Consider the following 24991-nt stretch of genomic DNA (forward strand, 5'->3'; position numbering starts at 1 on the left):
TAAACAAGGAATATTTGCTTTTGAGCTACTTTTTACAACTTTTCCTTCTGCCACAAATCAAGAGGACTGTGGCATGTGAAGTTAAAATCAAAATCAAAACAGTAGCAGAGTAATAAGGGTCACTTGTCTGTGAGATGGATGGTCATATAAATTTGATTACTATAAGTAAAAATAGGCCAAAAAAATAAGGAAAAGAATTCAAATTCAGCAGAAGTATTAAGGTCATTATTAAGAGGCATACCATGATTGGATTTCAATCATCCAGTGCCCTTCAGAATAGTTCCACTTCTTTTAGATTTCTGAAGCTCATAGGCAAAAGTTCTGTCCAGCTCTCTTAAGGCAAAAGTTTTCCAAAGGGTGAATGCAATTCCTGAAAAACATTTCTCACTCTCTCCAAAATTTCCCAAGGGGAAATCCCCTCAGATATCCACATAGGTCCCATATAAGACAGATGTAGTCTTGAAGTTGATTATCCTGTAGGTACCTGAAAATCAAATTATTTTTGGTCAAAACCAGCAATTTGGATTTGTACCTGGAAACCTATTCACAGTCAATGCAATGCCTGTAACAAAAGTTTTATGCTTGTTGCAGCAGTTATTCCAAATGCTTGCCAACTCCATTATTATGAAATGACAATACCGACAGTTCCTTACTCCATCCCAGAACATAAGAAGTTATGTCTCACTTGAGCACCATTACAAATAATAATGAGTATATTTTTGGTTCACCCAACGCCACTTTTTCCAGGAAGTTTTTAGATTAATCAAGGTTCCCTTAGAACTGTGAACAAATGAAAGTTGGAAGCATGAAAAAGAAATTATGACTGCTTTGGAATCTCAGAGAGGAATCAACAAAGATGTCATTTTCACTGTGACAATAAATCTTTTATATTATCAAAAGAAAAAGAGGATGTCAATCTTCTATTCAGGTTTTTATATCATCAAGTCAATTGCTAGTTCAGGCAGCTACAGCATCATAGAATTACAATGTTAATCTATAGCTGTGAATGCATATTTGAATAGAAATACAGTATTTCTCACAAAGGTAGAGAAAATACTACAATCCAGTAAGCTGTATGTTTGTTGAGTCTCCAGGTGTGGACTGTTAATGGTCAAATTCAAAGCCCCGATCATCTCTCTTGATAGGATTATATATTTTGAACTAGATTTGGGCTACATCTTTTTCTCCATATAGAAAACAAATAGCCTGTGCACCAATAATTAGCACGTGGGAGAACACTTAAAAGTCTTTAACCCAATCTTGTGTTCCCTCTATAGAGATAATTGGCTCAATTTGGAGAAACTGGTTCATTAAAGGCCCCACTTGTGGTCTGGAAAATGTAATTTTATTGCCTGAGTGAAAATCAGGCCATAAAAGCTTGATCCCACACAGAAAACCTAAACCAATTATGGTTTGATTGATGCCTTTTTCTGATGTTCCTTATTTTCTCCATATCATTTTTGTCCTTCTGGCATCCAGGCTGGGCCCATGTTGTCTGTGCTCTGTATATCCCTGAAGTGCAGTTTGCGAATGTTCTCACTATGGAGCCTATTGTCCTCCAGTATGTGCCCCATGACCGCTTCAACAAGGTAAAGGAGAGATCTATCACAACTTACCTAACCCACCTCTACTTTGAACTCTTGGAGCCAGCTCATGTATTAAATTAAATACTGGAGCATACAGTTTCCCTGTAGTTTATTTACATTGCTACCTTTTTTTAAAGTGTGGGTGCCCAATCCTGTGTCAATAAAATTGAACAGAGATTTCCCCTTATGGTGTCAATTGTGACCATATGGAAACATCTATGAATTTTCTGGGTCATAGAACAAACTTGGTTTCTCAATGCTTCCTTCTGGGTTGTTTTCACCAACTTCTCAGTCTCCCCAAATACAAATCTAATAGTTTCTAATAGTTTACCATTCTAGCACTTCATAGGCTCAACTCTGCTTAGCTTCCAAACCCAGACAAGACCAAGTAACTTAACAAAATGTTATACCCTTCCCACTGCATTGCAAGTTTTTTTTTTAAAAAAAGTGTTTCTTTCTCTTTTATATTTTCATGAAGAAAATACAAGGAAGAACAAATTTGAAAAGTAGAAGTGGAAGTTTTAAGTCTTCCCCTTGCACACATGGAGATATCAAGATTCCATTCCCATGTGCTTAGAATAATGTTATTTTCTCTCTCTCTCTCTCTCTCTCTCTCTCTCTCTCTCTCTCTCTCTCTCTCTCTCTCTCTCTCTCTCTCTCTCACACACACACACACACACACACACACACACACACAAACACACACAAGCACACACACACACACATAGCTGCATCTTGCTTACAGAATTATGGAATTGGAAGGAACCACAAGATTCCCACCCCCACCCCACCGCCAGAAGAAAACCAATTAAATCATCCCTGAGTAGTAGCTATCCTGCCTCTTAAAAATCTCCAGAGATGCAGAACCAAAGCCTCTGTAAACTGTTCCAGCATAATAAATATCTTACTATCTGATAATATTATGAGCTATTGTTCTCAGACTCTTTTCAGAGATCATCCTGATTGACTATGAATTCTGTAGCCCCTATATTTGAAGGACACCAAGCTACCCTATCCTGTCCTAAGTTATTATATATTGCCAAGCAATGTCATTTGTAAAATTGCATTTTGGGATCTCCACTGAGAGGCATATTAGAAAAGCAGATGAAGTCCTGTTGTTCTTGTTGCAGACTTGTTACATCTGTGAAGAACAGGGCAGGGAGAGCAAAGCAGCTTCTGGAGCCTGCATGACTTGCAATCGTCATGGTTGTCGGCAAGCCTTCCATGTTACCTGGTGAGTCCATAAGTATATATTTCAAAATCACTTTCTTCCACCCCAGTTTCTGTTCCCCAACCTTTTAGTTTCTTCCATCACTTTTATGAATCAATAAAATATTTTTAACTAGTAAGAATGAAGAATTCCTCTGACTGATTGTAGCTTCTTCCTGAAACCTGAACATTTTATGGATGTTTTCATTCTGGCTTATTTCTCCTCTTCAGTTATCTTTAAAAGAATACTTCTAATGGAGGAAAAGATTGTGCCCATTTTCCATCAATCTGCCCTCCCAACATCCTGTTATTCACCCAATGAAAATCACAAATTTCCATATTTATTTTAAATCTGAAATTGGGATGGCCACCATTTTGAATATTTAATTTTCAGTCTTTCATTTTAAATAACACATCCATTGCCTTTGCACCAAATATGAAGCAAAAATTTTAAATAGTATTTTTTAAAAGAATTATGATGGGGAAAAGGGCAGGAATGACATTCCAAAGGGAGAGAATAAAGCAGGAGAATATTTAATGCTGCTTGACTGTTTCACTGTTGCACTACATTTCTCATCTAGTTGGCCTAAACATGATTTGGGAAAGTGACCAAGAAGGAGAAAACAATGGAAGACAAGGGGAAATATGCATTCTACCCTTGCCTTCCATTTCCCTTCCATAAATCTTATCATGTCCTTGCTTTTTTATATGACCCAGAGAGGCCCAATTCCTAGCCCAACTTCACTGACAGATTTCTTATTCAATAAAGAAATAGACTTAAGGACAAAAAAGGCATAAATTAGTAATCTTTTGATAAAGGACAGGGTCCAACAGAAATGTATATAACCCTTCTAGAGTTTTTTTTTAACTTTTTTGTTGTTGAAAAAGTGGATTAGCTCCACTTTAAGAACAGAGCTCAATTTGGGCAATTAAAAAAATGGAATCTTTTTTTGTTTGCCATATCCTTTTTGCATCAACAATAGCATAGAAAAGGATAGTTAACTGTTAACAAACCAAATAAATCTCCTTATTGCTAATTAATTTATTTCTGTTAAAACATTAGAATATACTCCAGCAGCATATACTATAAGATGGCAGTTTGAATAGTTTCTGTCTTCTCTCTGATGTTATCAGTTGTTACATAATGAATAGTACCACAAGTCTCAGATATTTATTTACAAATCAGGACATGAGGAACAAGGAGATCTATGTATTTTTTTTAATAGCTTGCCTTGTAAACATTTCAGGCCTGATGGTTCTGTTATTAGGGTAGTTATGAGAAGGTGCGTGGAGTAAATTATTTCTTTTATTTACATAACTTCTTTAACGTTATGTAAAGGAAAATTGAATCAGTGAGTTAGGGAAATCAAAACCTGTTTGACTGAGATGCCCAGGCCTCAGTTTACATCAGTTCACTTCCATATTTCAGTGCTCAAATGGCTGGACTTTTGTGTGAAGAAGAAGTCTTGGAAGTTGATAATGTGAAATACTGTGGCTACTGCAAGTACCATTTCAATAAAATGGTGAGTCATTACTTCTTGTTATAATCGTAAATAAAATGTAGATAGTTACCAAGGTCTAATAGAAGCTATGGATATAAGCCGGGAGATTTTTTTACACGTGCATTATTCCTGGGTTAGGGTCCTTTCCAAATTATTGGTCTCTAAGATCAGAAGCTTAAATCAAGAAAGTTCAAAAGTCAGTTTCAAGAAAGGAAACCAATGTGGCTAAATACGTAGAAGGAGACATTGTCTTGGGTATGTCAGAGAAATTATAAATACTGAAACAGGTATGCACAATTTCTTCCAAGTCAAAGTCTCCCCTTGATTTTTGAGAGGCATCTTGAAGCCTGCCCTATTAACAAGAAGTGCATGTTAAAGAAGTGTGCAGAGAAAACGAACATTATTTAATCTTTTAATTAAATGTATAAGTACATGAAATACAACTGATATGATTATAGCACATATACTGAATCTTATTCATGTTCTGTTACATTAAAAGTAACAGTTCTATGGCAAATTTTACATAGGTTCTGAAAGATAAATCTAAGACTGTTGGAAATGGTGTATGGAATTGGACCTTGGGTTATACATCTTTATCAGAACATCTTAACTGAGATAAAATCCTAAAAAGACATTGGCTACTGAAGGCAAACAATTGGTTTCAATAAGATGATAGTGGTTTAAGAGAGGTTTTACTTCCAGTGACTACAATTACACATTCCTTTTGCTGATACATTTTTTTCAGCTTTGAAAACCTGTAGTACTGGAAGTATCAGATGAATTTTTTTTTTTAAAAAAAAACAACCTTCACCTACATGAAGGAATTTTCATCGTTCTGCAGCATTAAGGTCTGCTTCTTCCATTGAGCCTCACCTATGAGATTAAATGAGAATGTCATCTTAAACCTAGATAATCATATAACCTTATTTATAAACAGGAACAGAATGCTATATCTTATTATTTTTTTGCAAATTTTTTGTAGAACTTCCCTCTTCTAAATATTTACAAGCACTAACATTGTTCTTCTAAATGTTAAAACCATTTTAACATTTAACAGCCATTTTGGAGTAACATTAATCCATTTTTCCCTAGCCTCAATCTGCTTTTCTAGACATTTTATTTTGTTGTTTCTTCTTTTCCTGTTATTTTTAACATTTTCAATAGCATAGCTTAACTGAAGATTTCCCAGAAAATAGGGACCAAAATAAAACCTAATGATACAGCCATATTAGTTTACTTGTATCTGCCATGTTCATGAATAAAATAGGGATTCCATCAGGTAAATTGCATTAGAATAGCACGTTAAAGGTAAAACAGCACATTAATAAGAAATTAAATCCTGCTGAGTAACAGCAATTTCTGTCAACTGAAGCTTTAGTTGAATCCTTTCATACCAAGATTTCCAAGTTTTTTTTAAAAAAAAAAAGATTAAAACACTACTAAAATGTCATGAAAAAACAAGGAAGCAGAACCTTCCTTTCCCTAATATATGTTCCATCATTTTTGGTTCATTCTTGTATATGAAGAAAGTTGGGATAAAAGTCACTATGTAGAAGTCTGCTTGCTCTTAATCTCAATTTCCTTTCCGCCATTTTGTTTCCCTTACCCTGAAATTAGCTTTCCTCTAGAAATAAAATCTGATGTCATATTATGTTTACATAATCAGAATTGTAAGCTAAGTGGTCTATAAAGCCTATTCCAAATCTGTTCTTGCCAGGGATATGATAGTACTTTTTGATTCCTCATAAAACTTCCAGAAGTGACTAGAAAGAAAGGAGAACATGCAGTCCTCCCTGAACATTTGTAAGGGAATTTAATCTGTCCATTACTTGGACTTTATACTTAAAAAAAACAGTTGCCTTATCATACCAAAAGTTGAAAGGAATGTCTCCAGTTTATTTAGTCGAGAGCCCAAATATTTTTTTGAAATTAATGCTGAGTTCTCTACATGATGCAAATGCCATATCTATATCTAGAAAATTATCAAATCCCTATGTCTATAAAATTAAATGTTTCAAAGATAAAGTGTGGCAAGATCTCATTGCCCGAAGAATATTCCATAATTGACCACAGAAGATTCCTCTGCTGTAGTATTAATGTGGCTTCTAGTTCAAGTACAAATAAATTGAATGCTTGGTTGGCTTCCTATCCCAAAGAAATGTCTCAACTTTTAGTTCTGCCTTGCATTCTGTATAGACAGGTGCTGACTACCTTAAGGCAGATAAATGAAACATTTATAGACAGATGTAGATTTGATGCTCTGCCGCAGAATCTGTTCAGACAAATGCTGGAATGGATTTGCTTCCTCAGTTGGTTCACTTATAGGGGTCTCAGGGAGAGAACAAGTACTGGTGCAGATTTAGTCAATATATGGAAATCAAGCTTTATTTCCAGATAAAAATGCTGAATAGCCCGAATATCTTCTTTGAAATGAAATACTCTTCCCTTCATTACTCATGATCAAGTACACTTTTGTGGATATCCTCTGAAGTAATGTTTCAGATATTACCTTGAATTTTTTTTGTTTGCATTTGGGTATATTTTTCATTATTAATATTAACAATTTGCTTTTACAGATTTTTTTAATCTTGTTTTCAGGACAACCTGAAGGAGAGGGAATGAGAGAGAGAGGGAGGGAGGGAGGCATAGCACTCCAGGGCATAACTGGGGCCTCATCTCAACCTTGGATTAACTTTCCAAGCCATGATGACAGAACCTAAGGAACTTAATTTCAAAGGGAAAAATAGTGCTGATTGTGAGTAGGTTCCCTCTGTTGTTACCAGGACTTAAAAGAAAAGCCTCCGTATCATCATATTAAATTACTATCTTCATAGGCCTGGGCAAAAGCTTCATTGGTATAAATTCCTATTAGGGCATCTTCCAGACAGGAAGACAGGAAATGCATATGGCACTTTCCCCCCCCCCCACACACACACACACCTCCAGCCCTCTGATTAGGGCCCTATTCATGGGGAATTCTACCATAAATAGAAGATAGATGTAAGCACTTACTCCTGTATTCTTATGTAGACCCTACTTTGCATTAAATTTGGAGCAGATGAATGGCTAGTTCAGCCATCTCCAACCAACATTTTCCATATATGTTGGTTAGACTATGACCCCATCATTTCCAGTCAATACAGGTTAAGACTGAGAGAGTTATAATCCATCAAATCTGAAAAACACCCTGCTTGGGAAGGTTAAAACTAGTAGATCATGTCCTTGAGGACAAACTTCTCTTTCATTTTCCTTCTCAGAATCTATCTCTGATGGTGTCTGTTGCATTCTCCTGATAGATAATTTTCTAAATTTAATTTATCATTTTTATTATGAAAGCTAGATAGCCCAGTAATAAAGGAGAAGATCCCATGTTCATTAACAGCATCTCTAAAGTGTTTTATACAGTTTTATACCTGAAATTCAAGAATGCTGTTCCCCATTACTGTCAATAGTACACTAGCACAATACTGTCAGCGTAGTATTAAGTATAGGATAGTACAGTATAATTACATATACCAATGTTGAGCAGTGAGCTAAGTTTCTAATTAGAATGTTCTTTCAACAAACAATTGAAGTTTAAGATTAGGAAATAGTATTCCTAAAGAAATAAACAGTGTTTAACAACTTTTTTTGAGCTAAGTTATGGTTTTCTTCTACAGGATGAAAAGACAACAGTAGTAGCAGTAGTTCGATTGCTGATAAAATATGATTAATATTGGACAAGAGGGTATAGAGAAAAAAGTTACTCCCTCTGAAAACAACACTATTGGTCTTTTAAGCAGTAGCAGATTACTGTTAAACAACTGCTTCAGAGATCTGTTGTTTGTCTTGAGCCTGATAAAAAAAGATTGCTATGAGTCATTTCTATTAAGCTGTAGGGCTGACCAGTTTTTAGACCAGATAACCATGGGCCAGTTTGAATCTTTTTCTTTAAAGATTAAACTATGGTCCCCAAAATGAATTCTGGCAGCATGAAGAATCTCCAGCTTGAAGCTTGCTTGACATAAAATGATAGTAGAAACATCTAGGAGGAAGAGGGTTTTGTAAATTATAAAACCAAAGTGCTATTGGTAGTAGAAGTCTATTAGTTCTTCTTGTTTGCTTTCATTTTTCTCTTTTACTTCCATCTGATCCAAAATCCTTTCTCTAATTTCCCACTTGCCTCCAGAAGACCTCACGCCATTTTGGAGGTGGTTCTTTTATTGGAGGAAGGAGGAGTCAGTCAGCATCACCTACGCAAGAAAAGCATGTGTCTCATCATGAGAAACCAAAGAAGGTAAGAAAGAAGGAAACAAGTAAAATACAAAGAGCGCACATCAAAGGTTGAGAGTAAGTGCACATATTGTTTCATGGAATATATATTTTAGGATTTTGCCTTTCTAATACCAAAGCAGATTAAATCAAATAGGTAAACTTTACCCAATTATGGTATACTGTATTCTTGCTGTTCTCCTTTATCTGTCAGAATTAGTATTGATTGCATAATTCAACATCTGGAAAATATTTGCTGAAGTAATTGGATAGTTCTATGTATCAGTGAAGATAACATTTGGGTTATTTTGTATTACTTTTCACAAATTCAGTTATACAGTACATTCAGTAACTAGCTAAAGGCAGAAGCTTTAAAGACTTAGCAAGATTTGATGACTTGCTCTATTGTGATCAAGAAGGAAGTTGTGGATATGCAGAAGATTCAGTTAACTACAAACCACAGGAATCCCTCTCTGTCTCCATATAGGTATCACCTTCAAGGTTTCAATCCAGGCTTAAATCCACTCTTATAAGTACAAGGGGAATGGAATCAGCCTTGTTAATTTCATGACTGTTTTCATTTTGTGTCTCAGTACCTCTGAACCACTTGAGGTTTTGTCACTTTAATCACTTTTTATAAATTAGATACTATTGTAAATATGTGTAGAAGTTGTCAGTTTTATTGTTTTCAAAAAAAAAAGGTGGGTGCTAGGAGGGAAGATGTTCCTATTAGAGATGGCACTGTTATCAGTATCACTGATTTTCCATTGGCACAGCTTTTTCCCACCAGTTATCTTCCAGAAATAATGTAATTGAAACCTGGGAATTCTCAGTCAGCATGGCCATTTGTCACATTGTTAGGAATGTTAAGAGATGCAGCCCACATCTGGAAGGCGCCAGCTAAAGGTGGTTAGAGTACTGCAACTGTCAGATTACAGCTGAAAGTATTTTACTGCAATAGACAATGGAAATTGCTTTTTAAAATAACTTGAAGTAAATGGAACAACATGGGAGCACAGACATTTTGGATGGATGAATGAATAGAATTATCTATTCTTTTTTAATGAAATAAGCTCTAAAAAAGAATTTAACTGAACACATCTACTGCAATATAAGCTCTATTGAATTCAAGCTGTTTTTAATCCTTGGAGTTGAAATTCAAAAAGAAATATTAAAGACAACCATAGGCAAAGTGCCTTCATAATAGCATTTGTTCTCACCACTGCACCCTCTCTCCCTCCCTCCCTCAAAAAATTGGAATTAAAGTTTCCAAGTAAGTGGATATGGTTTACTGACATGATTTCAGTTCCATTTTGTAAAATTAGTATTTATCTGGAACAATAGTAGGACCAGTTTGCATGCCTTTGCAACAGAGATTGTGGGGTTCGTATTCAGTCTTGTCAACATGCTTAATCTATTTTAGAAGTCAAACTCATATGTCTAAAAACAGACTACATTTGAGTGCTGCTTCTGCAAAATTTGGGAGGGGAAAATCTCTTCATTGTAGATAGCCTGTCCAATTTATTTGCAGTGCAGGCTATGGTGCTCTCCTAAAATCACCTGCTGCCAGGGAAAGCAATGGAAACTGGAAAAGAAAAAGAGAGACAAGAGGAAACTTGGCTTGGTAAATGTAGTAATGGAACAAAGTATTTTATATGACACCAGGCAAAAACAAAACAGAAGATGAGCTGGATGGCAGGCAACTTGGGGAAAAAAATAGACAACACCTGATAAGCTATGGAAAAGCTATATTTACACTAAAGTAGAAGGAAAGACAAGGAGAATAAAAGCAGTGTCTTCATTTATTTTAATATGTTACTGAGAGATAAAAGATATTTGTTTTTTGTTCTTCCCGAACTATCCCTTGTCCTGTCATCCCCTTATTGCAAAAATAGGGACTATGATTTGATGATGCACAAGAAGGACAAAATGGGTAGGGTGGACAATTGGATTGTAGCAGGAATCGCTAATATTTCATCTTCCATTTCAACAGAAAAATCTGTGTCCAATGTCCTGAATATATTCCCACATCAACAATCCAATCAAATGGGATGATACCAAGACGCATCTTATATATTTCTGCTACATACCTTTGCATATACTATTGTCTTTGACCAGATTCACCACATAAACAATGTTTTGTTTAAACTTGATTTACTAAAAACTACTACAGGTAGTCCTCAACTTACAGAAGTTTATTTAGTGACTGTTCAAAGTTATAACGACATTGAAAAAAGTGACTTAGGACCATTTTGCAGACTTACGACCATTGTAGCATCATGATCATCATGTGATCAAAATTCAGATGCTTGGCACTGGCTCATATTTATGATGGTCCCAGTGTCCTGTCACGTGATCAGCTTTTGCGACCTGACAAGCAAAGTCAATGGGGAAGCCAGATTCACTTCACAACCATGTGACTAACTTAACAAATGCAATGATTCATTTAACAGCTATGGCAAGGAAAGCCGTAAAATGGGGCAAAACTCACTTAACAAATGTTTCACTTAGCAACATAAATTTGGGGCTTAATTATGGTTGTAATTCGAGGACTACCTGAATTTATTGGATTTGCAGAACACACTTGGTTGTAAAACTTTATGTAGAAGCTATTGTCAAAAACAGATCATGCCAGACAAATCTTACTGCATTCTTTGACCAAGTGACAAAATTAGTGGACCAGAGGAATGCTGTAGATATAATTTACTTGGACTTCAGTAAGGCATTTGATAAAGTAGATCACAACCTCCTACTTGATAAGATAGAAAAATGTGGGTTAGATAGCATCACCACCAGATGGATTCGTAGCTGGCTGACAGGCCATACTCAGCGTGTGGTCCTCAATGGAACCGCATCTACATGGAAGGAAGTGTGTAGTGGGGTGCCCCAGGGCTCTGTTCTGGGTCCAGTGCTCCTCAACATCTTCATCAATGATTTGGATGAAGGGATAGATGGGGAACTCATCAAATTTGCAGACGACACCAAGCTGGCAGGAATAGCCAATACTCCAGAAGACAGGCTTAAGATACAGGAGGATCTGGACAGACTCGAACACTGGGCGCTATCTAACAAAATGAAATTCAATGGTGAAAAAAGTAAGGTTCTACATTTAGGCAGGAAAAATCAAATGCAGAGGTATAGTATAGGTGGTACCTTGCTCAATAGTAGTAACTGTGAGAGGGATCTTGGAGTCCTAGGGGACAATCACTTCAATATGAGCCAGCAGTATGCTGCAGCTGCCAAAAAAGCCATCACAGTGCTAGGCTGCATTAACAGAGGGATATTATCAAGATCACATTTACAATGCTTTGGTAAGGCCACACCTGGAATACTGCATCCAGTTTTTGTCACCACGATATAAAAAAGATGTTGAGACTCTAGAAAGAGTACAGAGAAGAGCAACAAAGATGATTGGGGGACTGGAGGCTAAAACATATAGGGAACAGTTGCTGGAATTGAGTATGTCTAGTTTAACAAAGAGAAGGGTGCGGGGTGACATGATAGCAGTGTTCCAATATCTCAGGGGCTGCCACAAAGAAGAGGGAGTCAAGCTATTCTCCAAAGCACCTGAAAGCAGGACAAGAAGCAACGGATGGAAACTAGTCAAGGAGAGAAGCAACCTAGAACTAAGGAGAAACCTTCCTGACAGTTAGAACAATTAACCAGTGGACAAACCAGAAGCTGTGAATGCTCCAACACTTGAAGTTTTTAAGAAGAGACTGGACAGCCATTTGTCCGAAATGGTATAGGGTTTCCAGCCTGAGCAGGGGGTTGGACTAGATGACCTCCAAGGTCCCTTCCAACTTCTTCTTCTTCTTCTTAATGTTCTTGTTGTTGTTGTTATTATTATTATATTAGATTTTAAAAAGGGATATTTTTGCACACACTAACAGCTTCTGCTGTCTTTGACATTATCACTGTGTTCTGAAATAATATTTAGCATTGAACCTTAATTAAAGTCATTGTGCTCTAAAACAATATTCCAGCATTGAATCTTAGTTAAAACTCTGCCCTGCATGTGATCCAGAGGGGCTCAGTTTGCCCCCCTCCTTGCGCAACCTTCACCCACCCCTCGACACACATTTTTCCTGGCTAGGCTATCATGTTTCACCAAAGCTGAGGGTGAGGGAGCCTGCATTCAGATAAAGCCTTGTCCTTGTTTGCAGAAAAGGAAGGGCAGCCCATCAGGCAGGGCACACCAACATATCTGATTGCCCAGCGCTGTCTGCTTTTCCTTCAGTGCCCAGACTTACAAGAAGAGTTGGGGATGGAAGGTGGGGGTAAGCCCTCGCTGGCATGTGAAGAGCTCCTATTTCACTCACCCTGACGTTGGAGATCTACAAGTTAGTATGTGCAACGTGGGCACCGCCTTCCTGTGCTCAGATGAGAGCTCCCCTTCCTCCTCCCCGTCTTTACTTTTTTTCCTTCTCATTTAACTATCGGCCTTTTTCTGTGCTTGCTCCAATGCCACCCAACCCCCAGCTGCTTGAAACTCCCAGCACTGAATGTTTAGAGAGAGAGAGAGAGAGAGAGAGAGAGAGACTTCTTGTTGGTGAACTTTGGGCAGTGAGATGAACTTGGCAGCCCCAATGCGATTTGCAAATCCAGGCATTCCCAGGGCAATTTCTGCTGCAAAGGAGTGTGAAGCGTCGGGAAGGTAGGGGTGGCCTTTTATTTAGTCACACGAAGCATGGCAGCACCCCTTCCTCCTCTCAGGTTTTCTAACTAATGACAGTATGTGTTGGGGGGGGGGGTGGAGGGAGAGACGTTTAGCAAAAAGCAGGCAGATACAGAAACACATTTGTATGGGTACCTGGGTGTCTGCAATGTATACTGAAGGGAAGTGAGAGTTCTCAAGGAAGGGAAAACAGGTACTTGAGAGCCAAAAGGGAAAATGTGAGGTAGGGAATACTGCTGGGTATATCAGAATGGCTGAATGATTTTTTTTCAATTTGATTGTAATATACTGCCACTAACATCCAAAGGGACAAGTCCATAAGTGCTTTTGTACCTTCGGAGAAGAAATCCATTCTTTAGGCATGTTTGTTTGTGATTCCTAGTTTACATGACTTCACCTTTCATGCTCTATTTGGCATTTAAGGAGAATTTAATATTGGCAAGAAATTTATAGATGTGGGCCATGTATATAATAATGATACACAGCAGTGATATCTTTAATATTACTCTCCCACCATTTCCTAGCCTCTGATAGACCACGTCCAGAGAAAACTAGTTCATATGTTATATTTTTTGGGAGTACCGGTATATCTTTTTATAATTGATCTATATTACACTAGGAGATTAAAACTGCATCTGTTTAAAAGGACATTAGGACCAATATTGATGTGTGCCTTTTAAATCTAAGCTTAAAATACAAAAGTAGCAGAAAGACAGTAAAACCAAGATAGTTTATGTTAATATGAATTATAAATGAAGAACATAAACATAGAGTCTTTTGTTGATATAAACAAATCTAATTTGATGTTGCAGGTTTATGAATATTTACTGGGACCAATGTCTACTGCATGTGGTAACAATTCAGTGCATAGATTTGAACTGTGTATGGCTACCTGGAAATACTGGGAACGAGATATGTGACTATACTGTTTATAAAATAACTGTGTGCTTTTTCCCTTTTAAATTTTTCTTGAATTCAAAAACCTGTGGAACCACAGCACCCCCTTGGCACCTGCCAGGCTTTTGCCCTGCTTGCCCTGGCTGTTTGTTCCTTTTAATTTTTTTTTTCATTCTGCAAAGGAAATGCCAATCTCCAACATACATTTATTTCCTACATTTCTCTACTAATCACATATGCACATAGGTGTTATTTAAAATAAAAACAGTAAGGGCTATAATCTATGCTTTGTTTTGAAATCTGTCCATGTGCCTAAAGTGAAAATAGAAGCCAAAATAAGCTGGGATAACAGGACCCATCATGGGAGGTTAGAGGAACACACTCAACAGGTGACCTTTTTTCGGGGCGGGGGGGAAGAACCACAACTTATTCTCAAAATATCAGATCTCATCTCTAATGCAAATGTCACTACCTCAGAGGTAAGTTTTCAAAGGTAGATCCAGGTGGAGCAAACTAACATCAAAGGTCACTAACATCAAAGCCTCCAGGAAAGAGTACAACTGGCACAAAATATTCATCAAACTGTCCAGAAGTAGCAATAGCAATAGCCAGGGCTTTTTTTCTCATAGAACGCTCAGAATGGAGTTCCGGCACCTTTTTGGGATAGAACCTTGTAGGGTAGGCAAGGAGGGTTGTATGACATGTGTGAGTTCTGGCACCTTTTTCTTTTACAAAAAAAGCACTGGCAATAGCACTTAGACTTATATACTGCTTTATAGGGCTTTACAGTCCCCTCTAAGCAGTTTACAGAGTCAGTATATTGCCCCCAACAGTCTGGATCCTCATTTTACCCACCTCGGAAGGGTGGAAGGCTACATCATACTTGAACTGGTGAGATTTGAACTGCTGAACTGCTGGCAGCCGGCAGTCAGCAGAAGTAGCCTGCAGTACTGCATTCTAACCACTGTACCACCACGTAAGCCTAATGCAACTTCCAAAGCATGGACTTTACTCCTTCAATGGCAGTGTGATTCCATCAAGAGACCCTAAGTGGAGCAGAGAAAGAGCCAACTAGTTTCTGGATAAAGAGTAACTCAGCCTTGCTGGGATTTATTTATTTATTTTATTTTACTATATTTATATACCGCCCTTTCCCGAAGGACTCAGGGCGGTTTACAGGGTGGTTAAAACAAAAAATACAAAAGTTTAAAAAATTATATCCGTCCCTGAACAAATAAAACCCCAGTTAAAATTAAAATTAAAATTAAAATTCTCAGCCTGGGCCAGAGAGCTCGAAGAGCCAGGTCTTCAGGTCCCAGCGGAACGAACGGAGGTCGGGGGCGGTCCTAAGCTCCACTGGCAGCTGGTTCCAAAGGGCAGACGCACCCACTGAGAAGGCCCTATCCCTGGGTGTTGTCCGCCGGCAGTCTCTTACTGGCGGTACCCTGAGAAGACCCTCCCTGTGGGAGCGCACTGGACGAAGGGAGCTTGATGCCGGCAGCAGGTGTTCCCTCAGATAACCCGGACCCAAGCCATTTAGGGCTTTATAGGTCATCACCAGCACCTTGAATCTCACCCGGAGGTGAGCATTTTTTTCCCCATCCAAGTGTTTACAGCCCATAGGTATTGGATCAGGACTTCCCCCACAGCATTGTTCTATCCCAATGTGGAGATAAACATTATCTCAAACTAACAAATGACTGCTTCAACAGCTTCATTTAAATGCTAAATATAAGAGAAGATAGAAAAGAACTCAGTAGCACCTTCCATTGGAGAAGCCTTTAGACCAGCCAAACTCTCATCTTCCTCCATCCTGCACTCAGGAAAAGAGAAGAAAACAAGGGCTGAACTTCCTATACCCCGCAGGCAGCCCAGAAGAATAACAAGACTGATGGTCACGTTGAATGCTCCTGGGAAATCCAAGAGAACCAGGAAGGCTGTATTTCGTCCAACCAGATCACTTTTAAGCCATCTACTAGTACAGAGGTCGGCAACCTTAAACACTCAAAGAACCACATGGACCCGATTCCCAGAGAAAAGAAAACACTGGGATCTCCAAAACCCATGCATGTGCGAGGGGGGGGAAGAGAAATTGATTGAAAAGTTTAATTAAAAAGAAATAGAGGCTGCTGTGCATGAGTTCTCTCTCCACCTCCCACTCTCTCCCTCTCTCCGATCTTCTGCTTACCTGGCAAGCTGTTCTGCAACAAGCTGACACACATTCTTATTGGGCTGGCTCTCCTGCCCTTGGTTTGCCAGTGCTCTTCCTCCACTCATTGTGTGTGTGTGTGTGTGTGTGTGTGTGTGAGAGAGAGAGAGAGAGACAGAGAGAGAGAGAGAGAGAGAGAGAGAGAGAGAGAGAGAGAGAGAGAGAGAGCGCTGCTGCTTTCTGTTTTCTGCTGCTTCCTGTAGAGACGCAGCAAAGGCAGGATCCCCACCCAATAAGCGTGTTAGCTTGTCAGAGAACAGCATGAGGCCACTCTCTTTTTTACAGAGAGAGAGAGAGAGAAGGGAAGGGAAGGGAAGCGCAAGTGACTCTCTCTGTCTCTGTCTCTCTCTCTCTCTCTGCAAATGGCGGAGGATGACTGGGAGCCACAGGAGAAGCCTGAAAGAGCCGTATGTGGCTCCAGAGCCACGGGTTGCTGACCCGTGTACTAGTGCAATAATGTAGTTTCATGACGGAACAATTCTTAGGCACAGGGCATCAACATAATCTGCCTGTTCTTTCTTCATGTGTGGCCTAAGCTCTATTACTGAGCTTTTCCCAAAAATAAAAATTAGCAATGACTCATCAAGGAATTGACGTATTATAGAAATTGAAATTCACAGCACCACGTCCTTCTTTTAACCAGGGCACAGTTAGAGGGAAAACTGAAAGTCTTCCACATGGGAAAAAAAATGCTGATCCCCCAAAGGCAAATTGGCTGCCTCACAAATGTAATTTGTCCAAACCTTATTTGGAAGTATCCTAAAGTCTTACAAGAAGAATCAGCTCTTTCACACAGACTGTCGTGGACAAGCATCTTCACCAAGTAGTTTAACCAATCAATTTGCTGCAACCTCAGCAGGTTTAAGAGCATTGTCTGATTTTTGCAAATTGCATTGCCCAAAGGAATTTTTTTTGGCATAATTTAATTAAGGCTATATATAAAAAAGTCACATCTGTAGCTCCTCAGGTGGCAAAGGGTTGTGAGAAGTAATCTCTTCCTCATCTTTATTTTTATTTTTTTTTAGCCTACTGTGGCTTCGAGTTTTCTGACCATAAGGCAGACTTGCTGAATATATATATATATATATATATATATATATATATATATATATATATATATATATATATATATATATATATATATATATATATATATATATATATATATATATATATATATATATATATATATATATATATATATATATATATATATATATATATATATATATATATATATATATATATATATATATATATATATATATATATATATATATTTGCAGATGCTCTAGAGCGAAGACAAGGCTGAAATGGATGGTAAAGGACAAAAACTATTTCTGAGATAACATATTCTTCCGCCTGTATTAGCTTTCCCTTACTTGTACTTTCTCACCTGTTGCTGGAAAAGGCAAAACTTTTAGCTGTGTTTTTGATCTTCTTTCACAGAGTCGAAAAGACAAAGAAAGGCCTAAACAGAAGCACAAGAAGCATTCAGAATCACCCACAAATCTCACACTGTCTTCCACACCCATAGTCACTGAGAAGGTAATGAGAAATACGTGTAAGATATTTATAACAGAGATCTGAGAGGTTTTTTATATATATAGTGGCAGCCAGTCTGTGTCCACTCCAGACTTTGCCCAAGTATATTCATACAGTAGTTGATGTTGGATGTGCACTAATCACACAAGTCTTTATACTGTTGGGTTCCCTATAGCTGTTAAAAATATTGTGCAGCAAGCAAACACGTGTTGATTTTTAAAAAAACAATGATTTTCCACATTGGAGAATTCACTCTTCTTTAAATTTAAGTGCAGAATAAGAATTTTATACATAGCCTTCTTGAGCGCTCTTTTAAGAACAGAAGAAAAGAAAGATAAGAGAGAGGAGAGGGAAAAATAAGAAAAGAAAATCTTACTCCACATCAATTTGTTTCCGGTTTTAATTGCTTACATTTTCCCTACCCTCCACTTCCTCACTGCCTGGCAAACTCCAAGTCACAAGAATTCCATTTTGCAGCTGTTGGCTGCTATGATACAATCACTAAGCTGAGCCCTCCAGTGATTTTAGAAGCATGTCCTAACTCGTTCTCGAAGCACATGTGCCAGTTCAAGCCTCTTATAGCAGTAATAACTTAATGGCAGAGTTTTGCTTTCTCTTTGTCTTTTTTGCAGTCCACTTGTAAACGAGGAGGGAAGTGCAGCCTCTGTTTGCCAGGATCAGACCTAAGATTACCTCTCTATATCAGCCGTGACCATTATCAGGCAAAATAAGAACATATAAAACCTTTAGGAGTAATCTCATTTCTACATCCTTTTTTTCAAGAAAGGATTGGAAAGAAATTTTCTGTGTAAAAACTCATCTTTCAGTCTGCTCCTTTGTCCTGCCACTCTGGTATTTAATCTGATTTGAAATAGCTACATGCTTGCACACAGACATTTTTGCCCTAAAGCATAATGTGGAACTAATGCTTTCTGGGGTATTTAGGCTAGAAATAGGTAATAGGTTTGAAAAGAAATACAGTAGAAGGTGGCTCTGAGAAGTGTTGCTTTCCATTATCAGTGGAGTCTCCTTTGTCCTATTGTCACCTCAGGCCAAATGACTTTGGCAGGGTTTGGAAGTTATACAAATCCCGCACAATCTTATTTACAGGAGTTGTGTGTACTACAAGCAATAGACCCTCTCAAACTGCCTACCTGTTTCTTGAGTTTTAAGCTTGCAAACTCATTTTGACTTGAAAACAGCAGCATCCATAGCAGACTGCCATGATAGGCTTTGAGATGACAAGATGTACATGAAAACATCACCCAAATGCCCTAATTATGTACTTGTATCCATCATCTGATATAAGTCAAGTAGAGGTGGTGCTCGACTTACAACCACAATGGAGCCCAAAATTTCCATGATTAAGCAAGTGAGTAAGTGACTTTTGTCTCATTTTATAAACTTTCTTTTGCACAGTTGTTTAATGAATGATTGTTAAGTGAATCTGGCTTCCCCATTGACTTTGCATGTCAGAGGGTTGCAAAAGAGGCTCACATGATCCGGAGACATTGCAGCCGCCATAAATACATGCCAAGCGTCTGAATTTTGATCACATGATTAAAGGGTGCTGCAATGGTTGTAAGCGTGAAAAATTATCCCATATTCCCTTTTCAATGTTGTTGTAACTTTGAATGGTCACTAAACAAACGGTTGTAAGTTGAGGACTACCTGTAAAGAATTCCTTGTTTGTCCTCTTCAATGGACACTTGCTTGGAAATGTTTAGATGGTTCTCAGATGAGCTAGAATATCATAGGCTGAACACTTTTAGTAGTTCTAAGCAGCTGGTTGTTTCCATTCATGCCTACTTCACAACAAGGTTTCTCCTGTTATTTTTAAATTATAGGAGATGGTTTGTTTTCAAAGAGTTAATTGGCCACTCTTGATTTGGGTTAGAAGGGCTGACTATGTCTGCTGACTTGTAAAAAAAAGGCTTATAATATGCAAAATGCATACAGTTTGAGAACAGAAGGTGCTTCAGAGCAGTGGTTCTCAACCTTGGTCTGCAGACCACTGGGGGTCCATGATATCATCAAAGGGGGTCCACGAAGGCTTGAAGAAATTTTATGATTTAAATCTTGAGTTAAATCTTGTGGGTCCGTGGTCATAGTCTGTAGCCACAAAAGGTATTTAAAGGGGGGTCCATAGTGAAGAAAGCTTGAGAACCACAGCTTTAGAGCAAATAGGCCCTAGCCTTTAAAAATTGATGGCAAATCTAATACACTGGTACCAAATTCCAGATCCTATACTGATATACTTTAGGCCGTTTTAGATGATACTATATATTACATCCCCTTCATGGATTACTGCCTTGTCGTGGCGAAGGGGCTTGCGTAATTCAATGAAGCTATGAGCTATGCCGTGCAGGGCCACCCAAGACGGAAAGGTCATAGCAGAGAGTTCTGACAAAACGTGATCCACTGGAGAAGGAAATGGCAACCCACTCCAATATCTTTGCCATGAAAACCCTATGGACAGTACCAAAAGGCAAAACGATATGACGCTGGAAGATGAGCCCCTCAGGTCGGAAGGCGTCCAGTATGCTACTGGGGAAGAGCAGAGGGCTAGTACTAGTAGCGCCAGAAAGAATGAAGCGACTGGGCCAAAGCCGAAAGGACGCTCAGCTGTGGATATGTCTGGTGGTGAAAGGAAAGTCCGATGCTGTAAAGATTTTTTCTCCATAGGAACCTGGAATGTAAGATCCATGAATCAAGGCAAGCTGGACGTGGTCAAACAAGAGATGACAAAACTGAACATCGACATCTTAGGTATCAGCGAACTAAAATGGACAGGAATGGGTGAATTTAATTCAGATGACCATCAGGTATACTACTGTGGGCAAGAATCCCTCAGAAGAAATGGAGTAGCCTTCATAGTCAATAAAAGAGTAGGAAAAGCAATACTGGGATACAATCCTCAAAATGACAGAATGATCTCAGTTCGAATCCAAGGCAAACCATTCAATATCACAGTAGTCCAAGTCTATGCCCCAACCACCGGTGCTGAAGAGGATGAAATTGACCGGTTCTATGAAGCCCTACAGCACCTTATAGAACTAACACCAAAAAATGATGTCCTTATCATCATGGGGGATTGGAATGCTAAAGTAGGAAGCCAAAAGATAACCGGAATAACAGGCAAGTTTGGCCTTGGAGTACAAAATGAAGCAGGGCACAGGCTGATAGAATTTTGTCAAGAGAATACGATGGTCATAGCAAACACTCTTTTCCAACAACCCAAGAGACGGCTCTACACATGGACATCACCAGATGGTCAACACAGAAATCAGATTGACTATATGCTCTGCAGCCAAAGATGGAGAAGCTCTATACAGTCAGTAAAAACAAGACCAGGAGCTGACTGTGGCTCAGACCATGAGCTTCTTGTTGCAAAGTTTAGGCTTAAACTGAAGAAAGTAGGGAAAAGCACCAGGCCAGTCAGGTATGAATTAAATCATATCCCCGTTGAATATACAGTAGAGGTGACAAATAGATTTAAGGAATTAGATCTGATAGACAGGGTGCCTGAAGAACTATGGACAGAGGTTCGCAACATTGTACAAGAGGTAGCAACCAAAACCATCCCAAAGAAAAAGAAATGCAAGAAAGCAAAATGGCTGTCTGAGGAAGCTTTGCAAATAGCTGAGGAAAGGAGGGAAGCAAAAGGCAAGGGAGAAAAAGAAAGATACGCCCAATTGAATGCAGAATTCCAGAGAATAGCTAGAAGAGATAAGAATGCCTTCTTAAATGAACAGTGCAAAGAAATAGAAGAAAACAATAGAATAGGGAGGACCAGAGATCTTTTCAAGAAAATTGGAGAGATGAAGGGAACGTTCAATGCAAAAATGGGCATGATAAAGGACCAAAATGGCAGGGACCTAACAGAGGCAGAAGAGATTAAGAAGAGATGGCAAAATTACACAGAAGAACTATACAAGAATGAGCTTAACGTCCCTGATAATCACAATGAGGTGGTCACTGACCTCGAGCCAGACATCCTAGAATGTGAAGTGAAGTGGGCCTTAGAAAAGCTGAGCAACAACAAAGCTAGTGGAGGTGACAGTATTCCAGCTGAGCTATTCAAAATCTTAAAAGACGATGCAGTAAAAGTGCTACACTCAATTTGCCAGCAAATTTGGAAAACTCAACAGTGGCCACAGGATTGGAAAAGATCAGTTTACATTCCAATTCCAAAGAAAGGCAGTGCCAAAGAATGTTCAAACTATCGCACCATTGCACTCATTTCTCATGCTAGTAAAGTTATGCTTAAAATCCTACAAGCTAGACTCCAGCAGTATGTGGATCGGGAACTACCAGAAGTACAGGCAGGATTTCGAAGAGGCAGAGGAACTAGAGATCAAATAGCCAACATACGCTGGATCATGGAGAAAGCTAGAGAGTTCCAGAAAAACATCTACTTCTGCTTCATTGACTATGCTAAAGCCTTTGATTGTGTGGATCATAACAAACTGTGGCAAGTTCTTAAAGAGATGGGAGTACCAGAACATCTTATTTGTCTCTTGAGAAACCTATATGCGGGCCAAGAAGCAACAGTGAGAACTGGACACGGAACCACTGATTGGTTCCAAATTGGGAAAGGTGTCCGGCAAGGCTGTATACTGTCGCCTTGCCTATTTAACTTATATGCAGAGCACATCATGAGAAAGGCAGGGCTAGAGGAGTCAAAAGTTGGAATTAAGATTGCTGGAAGAAATATCAACAACCTAAGATATGCAGATGATACCACTCTAATGGCAGAAAGTGAAGAGGAACTGAAGAGTCTCTTGTTGCGAGTGAAGAAGGAGAGTGCAAAAGTTGGGTTGAAACTAAACATTAAGAAAACCAAGATCATGGCATCCGGCCCTCTCAATTCCTGGCAAATAGATGGGGAAGAAATGGAGGTAGTGACAGATTTTATTTTCCTGGGCTCCAAGATCACTGCAGATGGGGACTGTAGTCAAGAAATTAAAAGACGCTTGCTCCTCGGGAGGAAAGCCATGGCAAATCTAGACAGCACACTAAAAAGCAGAGACATCACCCTGTCAACAAAAGTGCGTATAGTCAAGGCTATGGTCTTCCCAGTTGCAATGTATGGCAGTGAAAGTTGGACCATAAGAAAGGCTGAGCGCAAAAGAATTGAGGCCTTTGAACTCTGGTGCTGGAGAAGACTCCTGCGAGTCCCTTGGACTGCAAGGCGATCAAACCGGTCAGTCCTAGAGGAGATCAACCCTGACTGCTCTTTAGAAGGCCAGATCCTGAAGCTAAAACTCAAATACTTTGGCCACCTAATGAGGAGGAAGGACTCGCTGGAGAAGAGCCTAATGCTGGGAAAGATTGAGGGCAATAGAAGAAGGGGACGACAGAGAATGAGGTGGCTGGATGGAGTCACTGAAGCAGTAGGCGTGAGCCTAAATGGACTCCAGAAGATGGTAGAGGACAGGAAAGCCTGGAGGAACATTGTCCATAGGGTCGCGATGGGTCGGACACGACTTCGCAACTAACAACAACAACAACAACATATATTACATTGCTTACTTCAGAATGTAGTGAGCAGTCCTTCCTACATCCAGGGCTTCTGATATTTTATCCCCAAATCCTGCTACAAGAAACCTGAATACATTCACTGTTGCCCTGAGGTATTAACTTGATGTTTCAGTCAGATAAAAAGCAAGATATTTTTGCCCTACAGCAAAGGGTTATTTTTAAATTCCTTGCAACACAAGTTTATAATGGATCTTTAAAAAGGAGCATTGAGGCTTTCAAATGAAAATTTAGGATATTTGCCAAATAAGACAATAAAATCATTCAGAAATGAGAGAACATAATCTATGAAACTGGCAAACTGTTCTCTTTTCATTTGAATATCATCTTACTAGATGACTACACAAAACAAACCCTCCTACAGACTTGTAGTTTTTCTTTGGTTTTAGTTCCAAATAGATCTGCTAATAGAGGCTTTCTCTCTTTTATTAATTTGCTGATAGACATACTTGGAATTGGAGAGATGAATTTATAAAATGGCTGCTTATGCATACCCATAAAACATGGAATGGGACATGGAGTCTGGAAAATGTACAAGGAAAGATTTAGCTGAATTAATAATCCCCGTCCCATATCTGTTGCTTGGTCTAAACTTCCAGATGTTGCTGCTGTCCCTCAGCTGAAACAGCCCATTGTTGAGAAAAGCTATTAAGCCAGCACTTCCCCATTGTGGTGACCTCCAAATGCATTGGACTACAGTTCTTATCCCTGGCTATTAGCATGTTGTCAATCCTTTGAGGCAGGACAGACTAGGAAACTGACTCTTCAGGTTTGATTTGAACTATATTTGTAGGCTATACCAACAGAATCTTGAAAGCCTGCCATTGTTTTCCCTGCCCTCCCTCTTATATCCCATGAATTATGGCAGAACCAGTCTGAGTTTCTTCTGAATATGGTTTGCTTGTTTGCTTGTTTCCCAAGCTTAAAGCATATTTGTGTATATGTCTCTACATTGCTTCTCCAAGGGCATTTTTCTGGCTCTCTGTAGATGTGGTAGACAGAATTCTTGTTCTACACATTTGGAGGACATTAGATTCACTCATTCACATTAGATTTTTCTTCCAGATTTTCTGCTGGCTTCCAACACAGTTTCGGAAATGTGTTACTTCCCAAGCCATGGAAAAATGGATCTGGCTAGCCCATTCTCTAGAAGATAGGGACTGATTAACTTGCAGAAGGAATTCCCCAGTTTTTGAGTGTATGCCTGATTTAGATGGTACTTTTAGTCTAGGACTAGCTCAGTGGCATTTTTTCCTTTTGGCCCATCCTACCACTGAGGTTATTTCATGCAGCCCATAATTTCTTGTCCTTCCTTTCCTTTCTACTTCTCTGCTGCCTTTCTGTGAACTTTCTTCCAGTCAGTGAGCTAGCAGTTGTTTGGATAGTTAGCATAACCTTCTATGTTGTCATAAAAACAACAATTAATAGCCAAATGAGCATATAGGTTGGACTTAATCAATGGCCATCTTGTTCCCTTAGCCTAGGGGTAGGCAACCTTGGCTCTTTTATGACTCGTGGACTTCAACCCCTGACTTAGCCTATTAATTTATTAGATACATTACAGTGAGCTTTA

At 38.8% G+C, this 24991-nt stretch overlaps 1 protein-coding gene across 4 annotated transcripts in view; it reads left to right on the forward strand.

Annotated features, from left to right (window-relative positions):
* MLLT6 (MLLT6, PHD finger containing) overlaps positions 1 to 24991 on the forward strand; it is a 132410-nt gene that overhangs the window by 41229 nt on the left and 66190 nt on the right. For all 4 annotated transcript variants that reach the window (XR_014028707.1, XM_081346439.1, XM_081346438.1 and 1 more), the window contains exons 4-8: positions 1480 to 1589; positions 2717 to 2820; positions 4225 to 4318; positions 8469 to 8573; positions 17782 to 17880. Coding sequence is in view for 3 of the 4 variants with exons in the window: in XM_081346439.1 (XP_081202565.1) it covers positions 1480 to 1589; positions 2717 to 2820; positions 4225 to 4318; positions 8469 to 8573; positions 17782 to 17880 (512 nt within the window). In the remaining variant the exon portion in view is untranslated. The remainder of the gene's footprint in view (positions 1 to 1479; positions 1590 to 2716; positions 2821 to 4224; positions 4319 to 8468; positions 8574 to 17781; positions 17881 to 24991) is intronic.

Source organism: Vipera berus, assembly GCF_964194415.1.
Source record: "Vipera berus genome assembly, chromosome: Z".
Classification (NCBI taxonomy): domain Eukaryota; kingdom Metazoa; phylum Chordata; class Lepidosauria; order Squamata; family Viperidae; genus Vipera; species Vipera berus.